General features: G+C 44.7%; 1 protein-coding gene across 4 annotated transcripts in view; it reads right to left on the bottom strand.

The window, feature by feature from the left end:
* Positions 1-6028: 6028 nt before the first annotated feature.
* The window catches only part of MXI1 (MAX interactor 1, dimerization protein), a 51908-nt gene continuing 38802 nt past the window's right edge, over positions 6029-19134 (bottom strand). For all 4 annotated transcript variants that reach the window (NM_001012911.2, XM_025151612.3, XM_015288650.4 and 1 more), the window contains 3 exons: positions 11026-11140; positions 9646-9817; positions 6029-7912 (listed from right to left, as the gene is read on the bottom strand). In NM_001012911.2, the coding sequence (NP_001012929.2) occupies positions 7749-7912; positions 9646-9817; positions 11026-11140 (451 nt within the window). In that variant the 3' untranslated portion in view covers positions 6029-7748. The remainder of the gene's footprint in view (positions 7913-9645; positions 9818-11025; positions 11141-19134) is intronic.

The following is a 19134-nucleotide window of genomic DNA, read 5'->3' as shown; positions in this document are numbered from 1 at the left end:
ATTTTCTTTGAGTAAAAGAAAAGATTAGCGACCTCTTACACTGTTGGCTGCCTGGTGAACTTCACTGCAATTCTGTTGGGCACTGCAAAGAAATGCTGCCTAAAATGACCTTTGAAAAAAGCTTTTTTCCCCTCAATGCCTACAACAGCGTGTGGCAGTTCAATCACTGTGGCTAGAGAGGCCTGAGCTATGGAACACAGAGTAGCTTTAAGACCACTTGTTTAAACAAATAAACACATCAAAACAAAGCCTAAGAGTGCTATCTTGCCCACAGCTGTTCCTTGTAAAATTAGGTTACGTGGCTGTTTCCTCATTCTGCAGAATCAAGTCACTTCTCAGTAGTCTGGCTTTCAAAAACAGCAATCATTAAGCAATGCAAAAAAAAAAGCTCCTTACTCTACAAAAGCTGAAGTGACCTGAAGTGGTTTTTGACACGCAGCCTCTCAGCAAGCAGAATAAGCACGTACCCCTGTGCTGGCAACTCATAACACAGACAGTACTTCAAAGATACTGAAAGGAAGGAGGAAAAGTTTGCGTTAAGCATATGAGTAAAAAGTGCAGAGATGCTAAGGTAAGGCATTTTGGAAATGTGTCAGCATACATCTTTGTTTCTTTACTGTCCAACACTAGCACTATAGGGCGTCCATCTCTTGCTACAGAAAACAGCTTATCCAGTACAGTTTCAGTCTTGTACAGACTGTAATCTGTAGAGGAAATGAAGACAGTACAAATCTGAGACTCCTATCTTCCTGCCAGCATTCAGAACAGTCTTAAGAGTAACGATTTCAAATGCTGTGAACATGGCCATTGTATCAGTTAATGTTTTTTTAAAGAGGAAATTACTGATTTTTACCAGCAGCTCAATATGTTCAGCATAAAGAGGTAAGAGAGGATTTATACTGACCAATGCAAGTTTCATGGTCATGGCAATCCACTGTGACTGTTGTTTCACTTATTTCGGGAGCTGTTTGGCCTCCAAGCTGTTTGTAAATACAAAGAAGGAATCTGAACTTAAGCAATTACAATTCAACATGGGAGAAGTTTAGAATGCAAAAAGATGGTAAGTTTCTACACTTCCTCTACTAGCCTGAGTTGGCATATTGGCAGTATTTTGTAAAACAGCCACCACTGTGTGTCTTTTGCAATAGTTACATTAAAAATGGGATTGCTGAAAATGTTCTTGGGTCAGGCCCAAGGAAAGTACCATTGCTTTCCTTGCATTGCACTACTTATCCAATCCTTCTGATCTTTAAAAAGCTTCATTTAAATCACACTGCAAGAGACAGAGATGTCTGCATCATAGGTATGGTAGACATCCATGCCATAGAGTCAAGCTAGCTACGTATGACCTGATTGACTGAACAACTTATCTTCACTTCAGAGGTTCTGACGTTTCAGTGAAGGCAGCTACACAAAAGCACTCTATTTCCTGTTGTAAAGGAATGGTCTTTCTAAGCTGAACTCACCTTGCTGTGATTCCTCGGTCCATACGAAGTGCAAAGCTTTCCCATGATGAATGCTGATGGAAGATGCCTGAAATTGTCTCACTCTTGCCTAGATTGAAAGATGATACTGCTTCCCAGAGAGAAATTCTCGGTGAGGAATCAAGTGATGTAGGCTTTAAACCTTATGTTTTTAACAGACCTATTGAACGTTCATAAGGCAATACTCTTCCATACAGTTGACCACTACTCCAGAAGAGCAGAGAGCATTTCCCTACCAAACTTTCCAGGAGGAGATCCAAACCAATTCACTGTTTTGAGGCAAACTGCTCTGAAAATGGGATAAATTGAAAGAATTTCCAAACCTTAGCAACACTAAGCACAAACTAGATCACTCCTAGCCCAAGTCAAGGAATGAATTACGTGCAAGTTCTGACCAGCAGCCACACTTAAAACCACCATAAAGTGATTTATGTTCATTTGATGACATGCGTTTTTGCTGTATGTTCCTCAAGATCCTAATTATTCATTGTAGAAATGCAGCTCTGCTGCAACATTCACAAACTCAATAGGACACTACAGAAGGGGCAAACCGCCCACAGCTGACAGCACATACATGGAGTGCCATTCCAGCTCACTACTGTTTATTCCTGCAGGAATCACAGGGGATGAACAGATGAATGCTACATCTGCCTTCTCCCAACCTACACCTGTAATTATCACCTCGTGGAGGAGGCACGTGAGAGCTATGGCTAGCTGAAAGCAAATAGGAAATGCCGGTATCCTCCAGACCCATACATACAACAGCCAGATCTGTATGATGAAACAGCCCAGAGAATCTTACTGCTGAAAAATCCCAACCTGGGAGCATCCCTGGAGGTGGGATTAGCACTATTACCAGTCCTCAGACACATCCACTCGTTATTCCTCTCTGCCTGATTTCTTAGCTTGGTTAACACCATATCTCCAGCATGCAAACATACCTCATGGCTTCACAAGCACTGTCCAGGACCATTCTTCACTCCCTGAAAACATGCTGAAGCCACTGCCCTCCCTCCACCAGCTGAAGACTGATGTAAATCCTGTGCAGTGCTTTGATTCCTCTGAGTAAACGTCATATTAAAATGAAGCTTCCCTGCAAGACCGCAGCACAACAGACTATAAGCCACATTTTATAGATGAAGACACAGAGGCAACTGGGTGTCCAATGACTCGTTAAAGGCCAAATTCATCAGCTCACCCCACCAGCTCACTCTGGAAATCAGGACTTTGGAAGAAACAGTGGATGTGTGGAAACGTTCAGCTGTCTGCTTGGTCCCACTGAAGTCAGCATCGAGCCCCCCTTAAACAGCAGCATGGATCTTGGATTTATATTTGGCCCCATTACTTATCAGCAGAAGATCCCAACAGGCAAGTTTACGTGAGCTCCTCCTCCCCAGTGGGCCGGAGTTCAGCGTTGAGCCCAGCTGCCAGCCCTCCTCCCTGCCCTTCCATCACACACACAGAAACACGGCGCTAAGAAAGGTGACCTGCAAAGGCCCAGCCTCTGTCCATGTCCCAGAGAGCATCCTGTCTGGGATCTGTCTCTTCCCAAGGCAACCCTTGGGCTTCATGTGGGTACCACAACCAAAGGGGATAACTTTTTAAAAAATCAAATACTACCCATAGCCCTAACAGCAGGGTTAACACTGAAGGTATTTCTTGAAGAAAACATTTCACACCTTTGGCCTGCAGGGACATCTGTTACAGCCCCACACAGCCAAGTGCTGCAGAACAACGTGTGCATCACCTTTCCATCCAGCTCTCAGATGCCTCTCCTGTACCCCGAGGAACACAGGCCTCTCTAGACCTCTAAAAGAGCTCCCTTCCCTTGGGAGAGAATTCCTCAGCTCTGGACAAACAGACCACCACCACCAACAGAAATGCTAAATACTACATACTTAATAGTATTTAGCACAGCCATAGCACCAATACCCACTGCCTCTGTATTCCTACTTCTGCCTAATAATTAAACACATCAGTCCTCTTTTCAGAAGGAACTGAGCAGCAAATCAGGGCTCAGCACAAACGTATCATCATCAGTTAAACACTTCTGTAACGTGTAGCTCCAAAGGGAAGCACTGCGTATGCAGTCAACCACTCTTCCGCCCGATGTTCATCCTCCCAGCCATCACTTAGATCTATTGGCCAATTTCAAGCACGTCTGACAGCACATCCGTATTTTCAACAGCATTCATTTTCTAGATACCTTGTGCAGACTGAAGAGCACAGAGCAAGAGAGATGCACTCCTCTTCCCTGAGGGTCTGCAGGACAATTCAGAGGATTTATCTCGGATGCAGGGGAGTTTCGGTCACTATCAGAGCACAGAATTAATCACTCAGCAGAGAATCTGTCCACAGGACAAAGCCCCAGGAAAAACAACAAAAAAACTGATTTTATTCTGTTATTTATGGACTTCTTTTTTCCCCTTTCTTAATATTATTAGCGCCCTCTCTAAAAATCAGAATAAATGGCATTAAAAACAACAACAAACATGACCTTCCAGGAAGTTACCTGAATTTCTCTTTCTGGTGACACAGAACCGGTGCCAGAAAACATACAACAATCATAGTTTCCAGTTCTGGGGAAAACAAGACTCTTCCAATTAGTGAACAAGACAGTGAGGCCAAATACTTCTTCAGTTTCAACAGAGCAACACAAACACATGGGCTACAAGCAGGGAGCAGCACGGAAAAGAGAACAAAGAGCAGAAAAGGAGAGGCTGGAGCTCAGAGCCCAGTAACAGACACAAGCAAACAAATGGAACGAAAACACGATGACAAAACCTGGAAAATGATCCATATGTGCAGTTAACCCCATTCCTGTTGACCTACAGATTTCTTGAGACAGACAGATTTGTGACCACCTTCCGTCAGTGACATGCCTCTAATGGAACGGACATTAAAATGACCTTCAAGTGACAACTCATCACAGGATAACCGTGACAAATGCAGCCAGATAGTCATCTCCACCTTGTGTGCAGACACAAGATGACATACTGTAATACGCTTGTGTCAAAAGAAGGAAAATGCTGGATGGTCTTTTTAATGGGTTTGTCCGCAGCAAAAGGACCCATCAGAGATGTAATTTGCAGAGGGAGGACTTGGCAGAACGAGCTTATGAAGGAGCCGTGTGTGTGTGCTGCCTAAGGAAAGCATATCTGATTCACAGGAAAAGGCACCGTGTTCTTGTAAAAGTACGTAGGGAATAGATTTAGGGCTTCTGTTATACTCCAAACATAAAAGTAGGCCACAAAACAATAGCATACAAGAAGAAGACCGTAAAAAGAATCACACTCCATTTCGCAAATATAAAAGGGAAATGTGACTCCATGGCCACATTACAGCATTACTCCGGGTGAAAACAATCCGGTGGGTGGACATCCAGGGCCACTACATCTTGCTCTATGAGTTCTCTTAAAGTTAGGCGGTACGAAGGACCATCTCAGCTTTCAAAAGATGAGCAACTTGACCTTACAGAAGTCCAGGTAAATGTCATCAGTTGCCCTTATGTTGTCCACAGATGCCACCACACTACTGTAGAAGGCCATCAGATTGGCCAGGCATGATCTGCCCTTGGTGAAGTCAAGATAAACTCCTCTCCCTGCTACATTTTCCCCCAGTATCTGCAGTTGACACCAGACTCCTCCAAGCCCACAATGCTAATAACAGGTAGGAGATACTGGCCCTGTTGCATGCAAGCAAACATTTCAATCACATTTAATCCAACCATAGACACGTGACAGTTTCATACCAGCTAAGAGAACAGAGCAACTCCTGAACTTCAGTATTTCTCAGGTGTGATATTTCTTTCCCCAGTGGCCATTTAAAGGAAACGAGAATAACAGGAAGGAGGAGGTGCTGAGACAGCTAAAGAAAAAGGCCATTAGATAAGTAATTCCCACTGGAATTCAGCTGCTCAGCACCAGGGCTGCCAGTGATCAACACTTTCAAGTAGAGTAATAATGAATAAATGAAGTCAGCCTTGCTAGAGCTGAAGATTCCTCTTCTTCATCACTACCCCAAACTTCTCATCCAGAGGTTATACGGACCCCAAACAAATCTGAGCAGCACATTCTTCTTCCAAAACCCTTGGGCCCTATTAATTAACCTAGCACTCAATCGAGTCTGTGACAGACTCCTGTTCCTTCCAGGTCACCTCCCAGAAGGAAGAACAGATGTACTGAGCCACTGTATTACAAACACACAAGTGAAGATAGATTTAACAGCAACCTGATCCAGACATAATAAACAAATTAAAAATAATTATAAAGAAAAAAAAAAGCACACAAAACAAACAGAAATAGTTCAGCCATGGAAAGATTATTTCTCTACTCAGGTGTGTGTGTTGTGCCTCTTACAGGGGATGACACATTGTGAGAAGAGTGGGGAAAACACTAGAATAGTTAAACACAGGCAATTCATCATAATGCATAACTCGACAGCAGAATCACTCGAGATCTTCTCATCACAGGATCAAAGGGCACAAGAAGAACAAAGTGTCAGCTAAAGTGATACGAATGACCAAGATGGAAGAACACAACTCATTTCAGATACAGAAATGTTTAATGGCGTTAAAGTGCTACTTTAATGGGGACCATATGCTAACATTTAAACACAATTCCACTGCACTGCTAAATATGGTTGTTTTTATTTTATTTTTTTTTATTTTACCTTTTTGCCCAACCCTACCTAAAACAATAAAATAAAGTCTAAAGGACTGAAATTAACAACCCATTCAAATCAGCAATAAGTTATGAATTTTATAAAGCATTTTTTTCCTCTTCTTTTCTTAGTAATGAGGGGTAGTTAAATTACTTAAGGATATACAAAGTTTCAAACAATGCCATAGGTGAGAACTCTATTAAGGTTTTTAAAACTTGGAAAATGAAATAATCCTGGCCATTAAAAAGACAAAAAAATAAAAATGCAAAGCCCTCAAAGTGCAGGTTAGAATGCTCGTCTCTGAGAAAATTAGAAAACGTTGGCTAGAACAGCTCTTAACAGCACCTGCACAGGTATGATGGCAAGGCCCTCGGGAACAGGACGTGCGGTCAAAAACATTACATTAATGTGAGAGACGTGCTGAGCTTAACTAGGTTAACTACTGGACTGGAACTTCAAAAGTCAGCAAAGGGAATGATTCTAAAAAGAAATTTGAAGAAACCCTCACCAAATCTGGCCTTCTGCAGCTAGCACAGCCTCCATCCACTGTGTGCATGGCAAAAAGCATCTTTGCATTTCATCGGGTCAAGTGCTTCATCAAAACAGAGATCTTTTCATGGCATAAATTCATATAAAAGACATCTAAGGTTTTGTATGGACAAGCTCTAAAAAGACGCATCAGACTTGGGGTGTTTTCTCTCCCAACACATTTACAAATGTTTATCAAAAAATCTCATCAAATAAAAAGGTCATAGTGGCTCAGTATCTGGGCATGACTTTCTGGCATACCACCTCTTCTATGTGCTGGTTTCTTTCTGTCCTCAGTTGGCTGTGTGCCGGCGTATGGGCACGCATCTACCGGGAGATCTGCTGTTGGTGTCACAGCCTGAGGCATGACACAGCCCATGAAGTGCTGGTAGATTACAAGTGTGTACCCCTTGCTTTAGCCACGCATTAGAGGTACTTGCTTTTTAAATGATGTCCAACAGAAAGCTGAGCTGAATGGTATTCCTTCCTGAACATCTCTTTGCTGCCCCTCTCTCTGGGCACAGAATGAGACCTTAATATTATTGTTGATGTTGTTATTCCTAGGCTACTTATGTCCTCAAAAATTTCCTAGTACATTACAACAGCATTGGATTGTGATAAATTGTAGGACATGGTCCTTTTAGGACCACAAAAGCTCTTCAGAAGGGCCTAAATTAGGTTGTTCAACCTGAATGCAACATACAAAATTCTGACATTTCCCAGATCTCATGACAGAAAGAGAGGGATGAGTCTCTAGTATCCTCTTTCAAACAAATAAATTCAAAACAAAGTGTTTTGTCACTAAGTTCTATATCCAGGTCCCACAGAAACAAATGGTTATCGCTGACTTCAATGGGACTACGGTTTGGTCTAACTTTTTGCCAGCAGGAATTGGAATTGGTAACGTGACCAAATGAACATGTGGGTTTCTTGCTTTACCCAAAAGGTTTTATTTACAGGTCTCTCCAGGACTAGCTGTCAATATGTCATTTCTGAAAGAGGATACTGGCATCTAGGACCCAGTTTGATCACCCCAGTGAAATCATTCACCCTGCACTGTCATCTCACTTGGTTCTAGGAAGCAAACGAGAGCTTGACACTGGCGCTGGAGTAACCCTCGTCACTCCCAATACTCTGCAAGCTGCTGTGATCATCAATGTCACTGATGCTGGTTGTGCTGATATTGTCCACTTCTCCATGGGAGAACTCTGTGCTTTCAACGTCCACTTCAATCTCTTCTAAAAAAGGAAATGAGAGAAACACATACAGATTAGCACCGCAAACACAACTGCTCCTTTCAGGCCAGCAAGCTGCCAGGACTCCCTCGGTAGAGATGAGGCAGCAGTCTGACAGGAAGACTTTCAATGTTCTTCCTTGAAGTGGGATAGGCTATGGACATGACTTATAAAAAGATCAGCTACCAGTCTGGAGTTTTTCTTAGGGAGTTTGCAAAGGGAGTTGACTCCTCAAGCATACAGACCACATTACCAGCATAGGTGTGCCACCCCATACACTGAACTTGTTATTCTGCCTCTGCTCTTTGGAACTGTATGACCCCAGTGGTGGGGAGGAAAAAAAAAAAAAAAAGGATAAAACAGAGGATAAGAGAGCAAATAGAGCATGAAGTTACCCTTGTACCATGCTACTTGCTTGGCATCACTTTCTGAAAGCCAGGATCACAAATAGAGGGCATTACCATGAAGATTTGGGTTATTTTCAGATGGTGGAACTAAAAGCTTAAATCTCCTTTTTAAGAAGGAATTAGAAAACAGAAATCTAGTCAACCAGGCATCTTGGTTTCCACAGCACTGAAAAATTTTCCAATTTTTTTTTTTTTCCAAACTGCAGATTCAAACACAAATTACACAGGATGCTTGGCTGTCAGTAAATATCAAACATCTATTGTGCCTACCTAGGATCCACAGCTGAGATGTTTCAAAAAAGAAAATTATCCAAATTCATTTAGCTATTCAGATGATCTCTATTCAGTTTTAATTGAGATGAACTGTATAGGAAGCTTGGAAAAGAAAGGGAGGTGGAGGTAGAATGATTCCTGGAATTTTAAGTGTCAATTTGCTTAGTTCTGTTTGTGCTTGGTTACACCACAGTAGGCCCAAAACCAGGAAATAACACTGGAGGGAATGAGAAGTTAGACGTTGCCTTGCAGAATGCCTTTTTGATGCCAAAACATCCCCCCCCCCCAAAAAAAAAAAAGCACAATGGATATTCCATCTTTGACAAGTATTTGGCTACCACCTTGTGACCACAGCCATTTATGCTTTTGTAAGTAATGCCTTTACTTTTTGGAGAGCTCCTTCAGAGAACAGGTCACATTAAATGCCATAGCAATCTATATGAGTTGACAAAAGCAATGCTTCTTCCAAACTATTTAATTAATTAACAATTCATGCAAAAGACAAAAATTTTCATGTATGCTACAGAATCAAAGAATCCTTAGAGTTGGAAAGGACTTCTAAAGGTCATCTGGTAAAACTCCCCTGCCGTGAAGAGGGACATGCACTGCTCAATCAGGTTGCTCAGAACCCCGCTTAGCCTGATCTTGAACGTCTCCAGGGACAGGTTTCCACCACACCTCTGTGCAGCCTGTTCCAGTGCCTCACCATCCTTCACTGTAAAGGACTTTTTCCTTATACCCAATCTAAATCTCTCCTCTTTTACTTTGAAACCATTTCCCCTTGTCCTATCACCACAGACCCTGCTGAAGAGTCTGTCCCCTTCTTTCTTGTAGTTCCCCTTTAGATACTGAAATGCTGCTATCAGGTCACCTCAAAGCCTTCTCTTCTGCAGGCTGAACAGCCTTGGCTCACTCAGCCTGCCCTCGCAGGAGAGCATGTGTGCACACAGGTATGTGCATACGTGTGTGAGCAAAATCAGTAGCCTAAATACCAAAGGCCACAGAGAAGTGAATCTCAGAGCCCTGAAGATTCACCACCAGTTCAGAGACACCCACCTCGCTCAGAGTCCGAACGATCAGAGGAAATGGTAGATCCAATGCTGTCCATTCGTATTCGCTCTATCTCCTGAGGACCCTGTAGTTGTTCCAGTCTTCTCTTTAGAAATCTTTGTTCTCGTTCCAGGTTCTCAAGCTGGTGTTGGCTTCTTCTCTCGACCTCTTCAAGTTTCTGACATGATCAAATACATCTCAGTAACAAGTTCCATCCTTTTATCTTTCCCTCCCACCTCTACTGCCCAGACACCTGCTTTAAGACATTCCCAGATCATAGAAGGATTTAAGCTGCAAGAACACTGAAAGAAGCTGCCTTCCAGGTTCCAGAAGCCTCTCCTGGCAGTTTCCACGCTATCTCTTCACAACTTTTCCAGTTTCCAAGCCCTGATAAATCATATACATTGGCATCAAAAGGCTTTGAAGACAGAGCCTCTCTAAACGAAACTAACAAGTGTAGCAGCTTGTGGGTCATCCCACATGGGTTCAGCCACCTGCATTACCATGTATGTCCACAAAGGGGCCTCAATTCCCTTAACCAAACCAATCTACTATTTGTTATATTTTACTGTAACATAAAAACGTGCCCTGGGAGCTCCGCATTCCTTGCTGCATGGTTTAGTAGGATTTCTCAGAAACAGTTTTCTATTTAGTGAGTGATTTACATAACCTACTACAGATTTCTTTGATCACAGCTGGGAAATCTACCAGGGCACTGTTCTTTGTTTCCTACAACAAGCACATTGCATAAGGAGGAGTCATTTCAGGCTAACCCCGTCCCTCCAGCAGTGCTTTTTCTCCTTCACCACCCATCTTCCCTCCCACTATCCTGAGCTATGACAAAGGATTTCAGCTTTTTCCAGATACTGACAACGTTGTAGTTTCTTTTCATGCTTCACTCTGCCAGAAGTGAAACTAGAAAAGTGCTGGGCTAGCTGGCTGCCTCACGTATGAAACTTCAGTAAGCCAACCCTGTCTCACACTCTTGAGGTTTTGTGCTAATGCCTCAGCAATGGAAACTTACCAGCACATCAGAGAAAAAAAAAGTAGCATTTCCCATCAAAGTGGAGTTATTCAGCAGTAAGCATGTTTTTCTTTTAAGAGCTGCTGTTGTCAGTGGCTGATCACAATACAAAACAAGACCCTTAGTCTAATCAAACATTTTCATAGCTAATGGAGTTCATTATGGACTCTTCGCACAGTGTGGCTTGTAGTAATGATTAACGATTAAACAAGAGGGGGCAACACTTATTTAATACATCTGTATATTAAACAAAGGTGCTAGTCTCCTTCAACACAAAACCATCTCTCAGCAGCGAGAGCGAGCAACTGAATTGCACTTCCAGTCAGTCCAGATGGAAAGAAGCTGGGAAAGGCAGCTCTTACCTTGATATGTGCTTTGGCTTTGTTCAGCAGCCCAAGCGTGGTGTGCCTGGTGCAGTCTGGTCCTAGTGGTATCAGAACTTTTAAGCGTTCTAGACACAGGCGGAGGTGAGCTCGGCTGCAAGAGGAGAAGAGCATCAGAGTCAGCTTTCAGAAATGCAATGTCATTTCCTTCTCTGCTTCCATTCTGTGAGCCACTTTTCATATTTCCTTCCCTTCATGCATCACAAGATTCCCCACAGGTGCCAGGACGGACTGCCACTAAGCTATTTACACTGCAAACAGCATCTGCTCACCAATACTTGCACGATTGCTAACCCCTGACAGACACTGTTTATTTTCTTGCTGTCTGAACTGATAATCTGATTCAGTGGATGAACTTTGTGCAGACACAAGGCACAATCGGTACGAAGATCTTAGGGGTTGCATTTCCCTTGGCTACTTGCTGTTGTGCTGAGAACTTTGTGAGAGCACTTTCAAATGACTACTAGCACTGCACACTTGTGCAGTGTCAGTTCAGGGTCAGTTCAGGGACATTTGCTACGAACCAATCCAAGCAACATTTCTAACATTTCTTTGCACAAAATTTGAAAGAGCAAAGAACAAAACCGGTTAGCCTAACACACCCAAACAATCCCTGCTGGCAATTAAATGGCCCAAGCACTGCACTGGGCCCAAGTCTGAAAGGCTGCTGGGGTGCAAGGTCAGCGGGAACAAGAGAGCCTGAACCCCTCCTCTGGGCAGCCTGCTGACCTTGGAGCACATCTCCAAAGAGAGTCTCGAGCACAGCAGTATCGCTGATGGTTTGAGCCATTTTCTGCAGAATGTGAAACGTGGGGAAAATGGTTCAGGCAGCAGTGGCAAAGCACATCATCCTCAGGCCACACAGGAAAAGCGACCCTACTGATCCTCTTCTGTATCACGTATGCAGGAACAAACAGCAGATTTATGGAAAAATATCAAGCATGGGTTGCCTTTCCCCCCCCCCCCTTCCTTTCTCAGACATTAATGATTTATGTCTAAACTTGTCATCTCAATCAATAACACAATGACATCAGCTTCACCATTCACATGCAAGAAACACCGGTCTAAAGAGTCCTGAAAGCCTATCCCAACCCCTGCTCATACACAAAGAAACCGAATCTTAGCCTGATCCACCTCAATACAGGGAGAAAAAAAATAAAGAGCATGGACAGTTCATTTCCATTTGTTTTTCAAATTCACTATTGCTCCCAGTTTGAAAGGGGTGGGGGAGAAGAGTCTGTAATCAGGCAATTATGTCAGTGACAAGCAAGGATGATTAAGGGTGGAAGGGTCAGGGGTTTTGCTGATGAACTGTCAGCACAGAGGAGTGTTTGCTAGCAGTGCCGTAGCTGTGAGCTCCTCAGTATTTCTATTATAAATCTCCTTACAAAGGGTCCAGCATTCGGTCTCAAGAACAGCCACAGGGCTGCGTATGACCAGCAAGGCCCTCGAAGAACACGAGTTTTTCATTAAACATTAACAACGAGGAGGGTGAGAGCGTCATAATCAGAAAAATCAAACAACAGGAAAAAAAAGATCACATCAATCTCATCTCTTCCTTCCTCAGACTGCTCTTGGGCAAACTCTACTAAATCTACTAATATTAAGCACATATGGCTAACACGAGCTTTACCTTCATGGTTTTTGGCTACTTAGAAGCTTATCTTCAACATACAGGCTGATCAACAGGAGCTGTGTGCACCCACTGCAGGTGCTTCGTCCGGTGTGGTCAGCAATGAAAGAGCAGTGCTGGTTTGCTAGCAACCGTCATCTCAAGTGACAGCAGGCACTGACTGCAGGCAGGCAGAGAAAGGACTGAAGAGCAGGGCCAGCTCCACTTCATAGGGTATAATAGGAAGTAAGTTTGGGAAATCAACACCTGACCAGTTTCAGGTGTATCACAGTGCACTCCTAAATGCAGAGGGAAATGCACAGTGCATTTACAATCTGAGCCCAAGCACTGGGGGGAAGGGGAAGGCCCTGCACCAGGAACTGTGGTTCTAGGAACAGAGATCAGGGCTGAGTAGGAATGAGCACAGGCAGGATTGCCCAAAGTTAGATGGATGGCACCGTGACCTGCTGCGTCAAAAGCTGGGTTATTTTGTGCATTTGGCAAAATCAACCTTGTCAGGCATCTGAAAGCTGTGTGCAAAAATCCAACCTTTTAAAGAGAGAACAAATGCTGAAACTCCAGCTGGATCGGACTTGCTTCTGCCCCAGGACCATGACAGACCAGAGAAAGCAGCAGCGCCCTGCAAGCAGGGGCTGAAAAGCGAGCTCCAGAGCCTTCACACGGAGCCATCACGTGAGCATGTTGCTTTCCAAGGCTCAAAAGCATCAGAGAAAACTTAGCAGAGCCTGTTTGAGGCTGAGAGCAATCACAAGCCTATTAATCTTCCTTATCAAGTCGTGTAGCTGCACCTTGGCAGCCGCAATCCCAGAGTCAGGCCACAATAGGAATGCCTTTCCCACTTACCTGGATCCCTACAACATGGCTTTGACACCGCTGCAGGCTCTCGCACTCAATGAAAATGCCAGCATTGTGCAGGCTCCAGACAGAGCCTGCCGGCTTTCCATGTAAACCACTGTGTTATGCCAATATTTGATGCATCTGCCAATATCTGGAAAAACAAGTCTAAATGCCCATATTGTTATGTAACAGAGAAACAACTCAGGCTGGGCACAGAGGGCTGCTGCCTCTCACTGCCCTGATCCCAGGAAGAGAGAGGAGGACAGAAGGAGAACTTCAGTTCCAGTTCCTCAACTAGAGGGAACTGACCCACAGTGAGCCAGGGGGGGCTGCTGGTGGGAGAGAGGGTATCAGCTTTTGAAACAGCAGCTCTGTCATGCTGGGCACATGCTGCTCTCCCCTCTCCACTTTGTGCTGTGTGACAGCTTCTGACTGCATGTGAAGAATCTACTTCCAACAGCCCCCTCAGTTCTCCTCCAGCCCGAGCCCCTGCTCCACATTGCCCCTGCTTGCACTTGGCTTTGCTTGGCTGCAGAGGGCTGTAATTTCACAGCCTGCTCTCCTCTCAGTCTCCCAATGACATCATCCCTTCTGATTATATAAGGTACTGGGAGGAAACCTTTATTTCTGCATGCTTTTTGCTCATAGCTTCAGCTGTCTCACTGCACAACCCGCATCCAAATCCCACTGCGGAAACCGGGCTCCCCACTGCCTGAATCAAAACTGCAGTGCAGGAAGCGGTTTGGGTGCAAATACATAAAGAAACAAATAAATAATTAATCCCCGTTTCCTTCCCCCCACTCTGCCAGGGATGTTTCTGAGGGGTAGCAGTAGGAGTCAACCTCTGCACCACAGCCTCCTCTCCTCTGTGCCTGGGGATTGCCTAGCCCCTGCCTCAGAGAGCTGGGGACACAGCTCCAAGCTTTGTACTTGCTGGCCACAGGGGGACCTCAGTGCCTGAGGAGCCCTTTTAGGGACAGCACTGCTCCTCGTGGCACGTTCCCTGCTGAGCTCAGCCTTTCTGCTTGAGTTGTCTCTCTCCAGATTGCAACAGTGACAGCACAGCCATTGGGTTCAAGGAGCCACACGGCATCCCTTGAATCTCCTCCGTACCCCTTGGAGAGCTCAGCCCAGGCTCACTGCAGCCAGATCTACCAGGAGATCTCAGTTCTAGTCAGATTTGGGCAAGTCCCTGAATGCGAGCATCCCTGGAGAGACTGCAGCTGTTCTGCTGGTACAGGCTGTTTTGTTGGTTTGGTTTTTTTTTTTTCCTTTCCATCTTCTACCATTGGCAGAAGCAATGGAAACTGAGAGAGAAGAAAGTTTTTCTGCCTAGAAGTCATTAAACCACGTGCATGCTCAGCTCTGAAGCAGCACTTTACGGGACTCAGCACTACCCTGCAGCCAGGCGCTGCTGAGAGACTGTGCTGAATCAAGGCTGGAACATCTGCAGAACACACACACGTGCACACGCACACTGACACAGACACTGCCCGTCTTCAGAAGATCAATCCTCCCTCCCAGCAGGAGATGACCAACAGCATTTCAAAATGCTGAATTCCAGTTTCTGTATGATGAAAGAAAGAGCATCTGAGAGAAAAGGAAAGTGCTTCATAGATATTCCTGTACTAAGCCTGCAGGTCTATAGGGCTGAAATTCAACAAGCAATTTCAGCTTGTGCTCAACATTAGGGATACCAAAGCTCAAGTCCCAATGAAGCTGGATCAGACACCTGATCTCTAAGAGAAGTTTATATATATATATAAATATATATATATATATATATATAATATATATATATATATAAACACACACACACACACACACACACACAACACAAAACCAAAAAACCCCAAGAAGCACGGAGAGCATCAGCACAAGGAAGATCCTAAGATGGAAAGGAATATGGCCATCCTTCCCCTATGCTCTCTTCACCTTTTCAAAGTCGAGTCCAATTTAACCCTGAAATTAGAAACCACCAACTTTGTTTGGATTTCAGAGCTAATAGACGGCTTAAAAAATTCAGAAGGGATCGCTGGTTAAAGAAAGCAATTCCTGGAGCAACGCAAGTGACCCCACATCAATAATTCATTGGACCAGAACGATTTTGAGATACAAGTAATGAGAAACACATGCAGAAACCACAGGGCAGGGAAAATGGGGGAAAAATACAGTTTTCTCCTGCAAGCTATTCACAGGTCAGAGACTCGCTTATCTGTAACAGCCATCACACGACAATGGGTTTCGCCTTGTGCTCATCTCTAATCCTTCCCCTGTCCGCAGAAGGATCTGACCCCTGCCTTCACGTCTCCAGAGAAGGAAGAGGAGACGCTGCCAAGTGCCTGAATCAGAAACTGAAAGCCAGGCGGGCGCTGGGGCAGAGCCTGTGCTGCTGCAGAGTGTTATGTAAGCACTGTGAGCAGTGCGCTCCCCCAGCCTGCAACAGCACGCACAGCTCACTGCGCAGCACCGCCGGGCGCACGATGGGAAGGAAATCTGGTGCACAACGGCGCCGTTAAAGCCCATCTTCTCCACCTGCACTGTGCAATCATTCATTCTTTCTGATTTTCCATCAGGTCTCTTTACATGGTTATTTATGTTTTGGCGCTCACTCCAAGCTGAACACAACGCTCTCTCATCCACCTCTGCTCCCTGCCCATTTCTGCCCGTGGCTCCTTGGCGCATATGAGTGTTTGTATTGCAAATGTTAATAAACTGCATCATGAGAAAGTAATGAGGGGAAAAAAAGCCTGCAGACACTTTTATTTTTTTTTAAGCCTATCGTTTGGAAGAAACAAAGAAATGAAACTTGAGGAATGATAATAAAAAGCCCTGACAACACTCTGCACGTAGGGATTCAAGAGAATGAAAACGTTCTGCAGGCAAAATGTTCAGCCTGATCTTAACCAGATCAGATCTGTGTGCAAACGCAGAGAATTAACACGCATCTAACTGTGCTCTCAAACCAAGGGCGGACGAAAAACAAACCACAAATTAAGAGCCCTGTAATTAACAGTAGGAATAACAACAGCAATAATAAAACCATCAAATACATCGGGGCAATGCAGCTCTGCCACGTAACATGCTGCCTGACAGGCAGGTAACTGGTGGTGCATAGCTTGAAGCTTTTCTCTTTGAACTGGAGGGCTAAAATACAGACTATTCATTTAAATTGATACCATAATAAAGTGACCATCCGTAATCCCACGACTCCCAAAACTGGGATGTTGGAAGGAGTGGTAAAAGAAAAGCACTGAATACAGGTGCCCACAGTATTAAAAGTGATGCTGAGAAAGTGTCCTTTCGGAAGCTGCCTCCTCCAAAATGAGCCCTCAGCTGTTCGCTAGCTGACTGCTCATCCTTCCTTAACCTCCCTCATCTTCAGAGGGGCCGATGAGACAGGCTACAACTCAGTAGTAAAAGATCAAGTATAGCAGGCTGCACTTCGCAATGAGAAGGTGATGACAGCAGCAGAAGTGGCCATCTGCCCAGCAGAGAAACTGAGGTAAGCAATGCCTGGCATTTTCTCTCACCCCTTCATTTTCACCCAGCCTGAGCACCACGCTCTCAGCGCCTCTTCATCAGTTTCTCCTCTCTCCTCGCAGCTCCCCTACAGCTTTCTGCCTTCCTTTGGAAGGCAATAAAACTTGGGCAATTGTTAAGAGACATCAAATAGCAACAGATGCTCTAGAGTAGAGTCTATTACAATTTATCAAAGTTAATCTCCCCCTAAAATTATATATCGAGGGTCTATTATTATTGATCTTGGCCATTACCCACAAAGTATTTTTAATCCCTGGTGAATCTAGTTAACTGAACTTCAGCCTCATGTAGCACAATAGTACTGCCAGCTAAATCCCCGTCGGGCTCAGCTGTGCTTGCAACTGTCCTAAACCCTACAGCCACCGCAGACTGTAAACGCTCCATGTCCCATTCACTTTCTGACCTATTTGCTGTCAGCACGGTCACATCCAGGAGTCTCCTGCACGAGATCATTTGGCACCAACTTTCCGATTGTGCTCATTCCCAATGCTGCAAGTATCACAGTTCCACTACCTGGCAATAAGATATGGTCACAGCCCTGCATTTGCCTATTGAGGAACACGCAGAGCAAGCCTTAAACATCAACGTGCAGCCCAGTCCAGTTAATTAAAAATAGCCTGGTCTAATAAATCTCTGGCTTTCTTAAAAGGCAGTTAAAAATAGAGCCCTGCTTTTTAAATAGCCAACGGTGCCCTATGCCCCCGTCCTCACTAATACTGCTATAATCACCGCCGGGGACACACAGCGTGCTCCCGCCCGGTGACACCGCTCCGAGCAGAGCTCCCTGCCACCAACGTGCCCATGGAGCAGCTGCACCGGCCAGCAGCAGCCTCACTGCAGAGGAGGCAGTAACCTGCTTTGCTGCGACCTGCGGATTTTCAGCTTTACAGCTAGAATTAGGTCAGCGGCAAAGATAGCCGAGATTTTCCAAACTCGCCTGCTATTCTTGATGATTGCGTTTGGAGGTTTCCTGGCTAAGCACCACGCCTGTGGAAAGGATTGCCGAGGTATTTCGGGCTCCTGCAGGGTTTCTGCAGTCAGTTGCTGGGAACAGGGGACGCTCACCCCCAGAATCCCCAACTGCCTCCTCCAACGCCACACACCAAGCTCTCCTGGTGGGACCCACCTTGCCTCTCAGGTATGGTATGCCTGAAGGCACGCTGCTTGTACCAGGGTGGGAAGGATCTGAGATATCAGCTGGAGAGCAGCCCCATTCCTACCCCAGACATCTCATGGCTCCAGGAGAGGAGGACCCTTGGGGTCCACAGCAACAAAGGCACTGACAGACCTCAAATCACAGCCTGTTTCTTCATAACACAGAAAAGACCCCAGACTTTGGTGTCTACTAAATATAGTCAGGCTTCAAGCTAATGACACCACTGCAGCTTCAATGCAATGACACCACTGCAGCTGGTGTTACTAGCTGCAAGAAGCAAGCACTTGTTACATACACAGTTGTCCATCAGTCAGATGAGCAAAGGATGCTGCCAACTTACTATGTGGGAAAACACCTTTCCTCTTTCCAAAACAACGAGCAGGGAACATGCCAATATCAAGAATACATTCTGCGTGGTGCCAGTTGTTATTAAGATAGGACGTTTTTTCCAGCCCATGCATTTCTTTTCTCATATTGTATTCCAATTTCCTCACCTCATGGAAGCAAAAACATCTTAATTTCTAACAAAAAATACCATTCCAAGAATATAACCGTATGCAGTATTTGTTTACACAAAACCTTTTACACCCGAAGGGGAACATGTGCTGTTCATCTAATACCACTCTGCACTGTCAGAAATATTTAAGGAGTCATCAAACGGCCGCTGTACCTCTCAGGTACAGAGTGCATGCATCTGGAACAGAGGAAGCAGTGCATGTAATTTAACCTTGTAAAATTATTGTAAATTTAACCTCAGACTTCCCAGGGAAAAGGAATTAGCAGCCAAGGTCGTTACAGGATATGTGGTTGGACAAAAGCACAGTAAGTAAGAAAGGGAACATAAGAGACCCTAGCGCTGTTCTTCCTATTGGATATATATTTTTGCACACAGACAGCAGTATTTCAGAAGCCAAGGAGT

Source organism: Gallus gallus, chromosome 6, assembly GCF_016699485.2.
Source record: "Gallus gallus isolate bGalGal1 chromosome 6, bGalGal1.mat.broiler.GRCg7b, whole genome shotgun sequence".
Classification (NCBI taxonomy): domain Eukaryota; kingdom Metazoa; phylum Chordata; class Aves; order Galliformes; family Phasianidae; genus Gallus; species Gallus gallus.
This window is presented reverse-complemented; position numbering and strand designations above follow the sequence as displayed.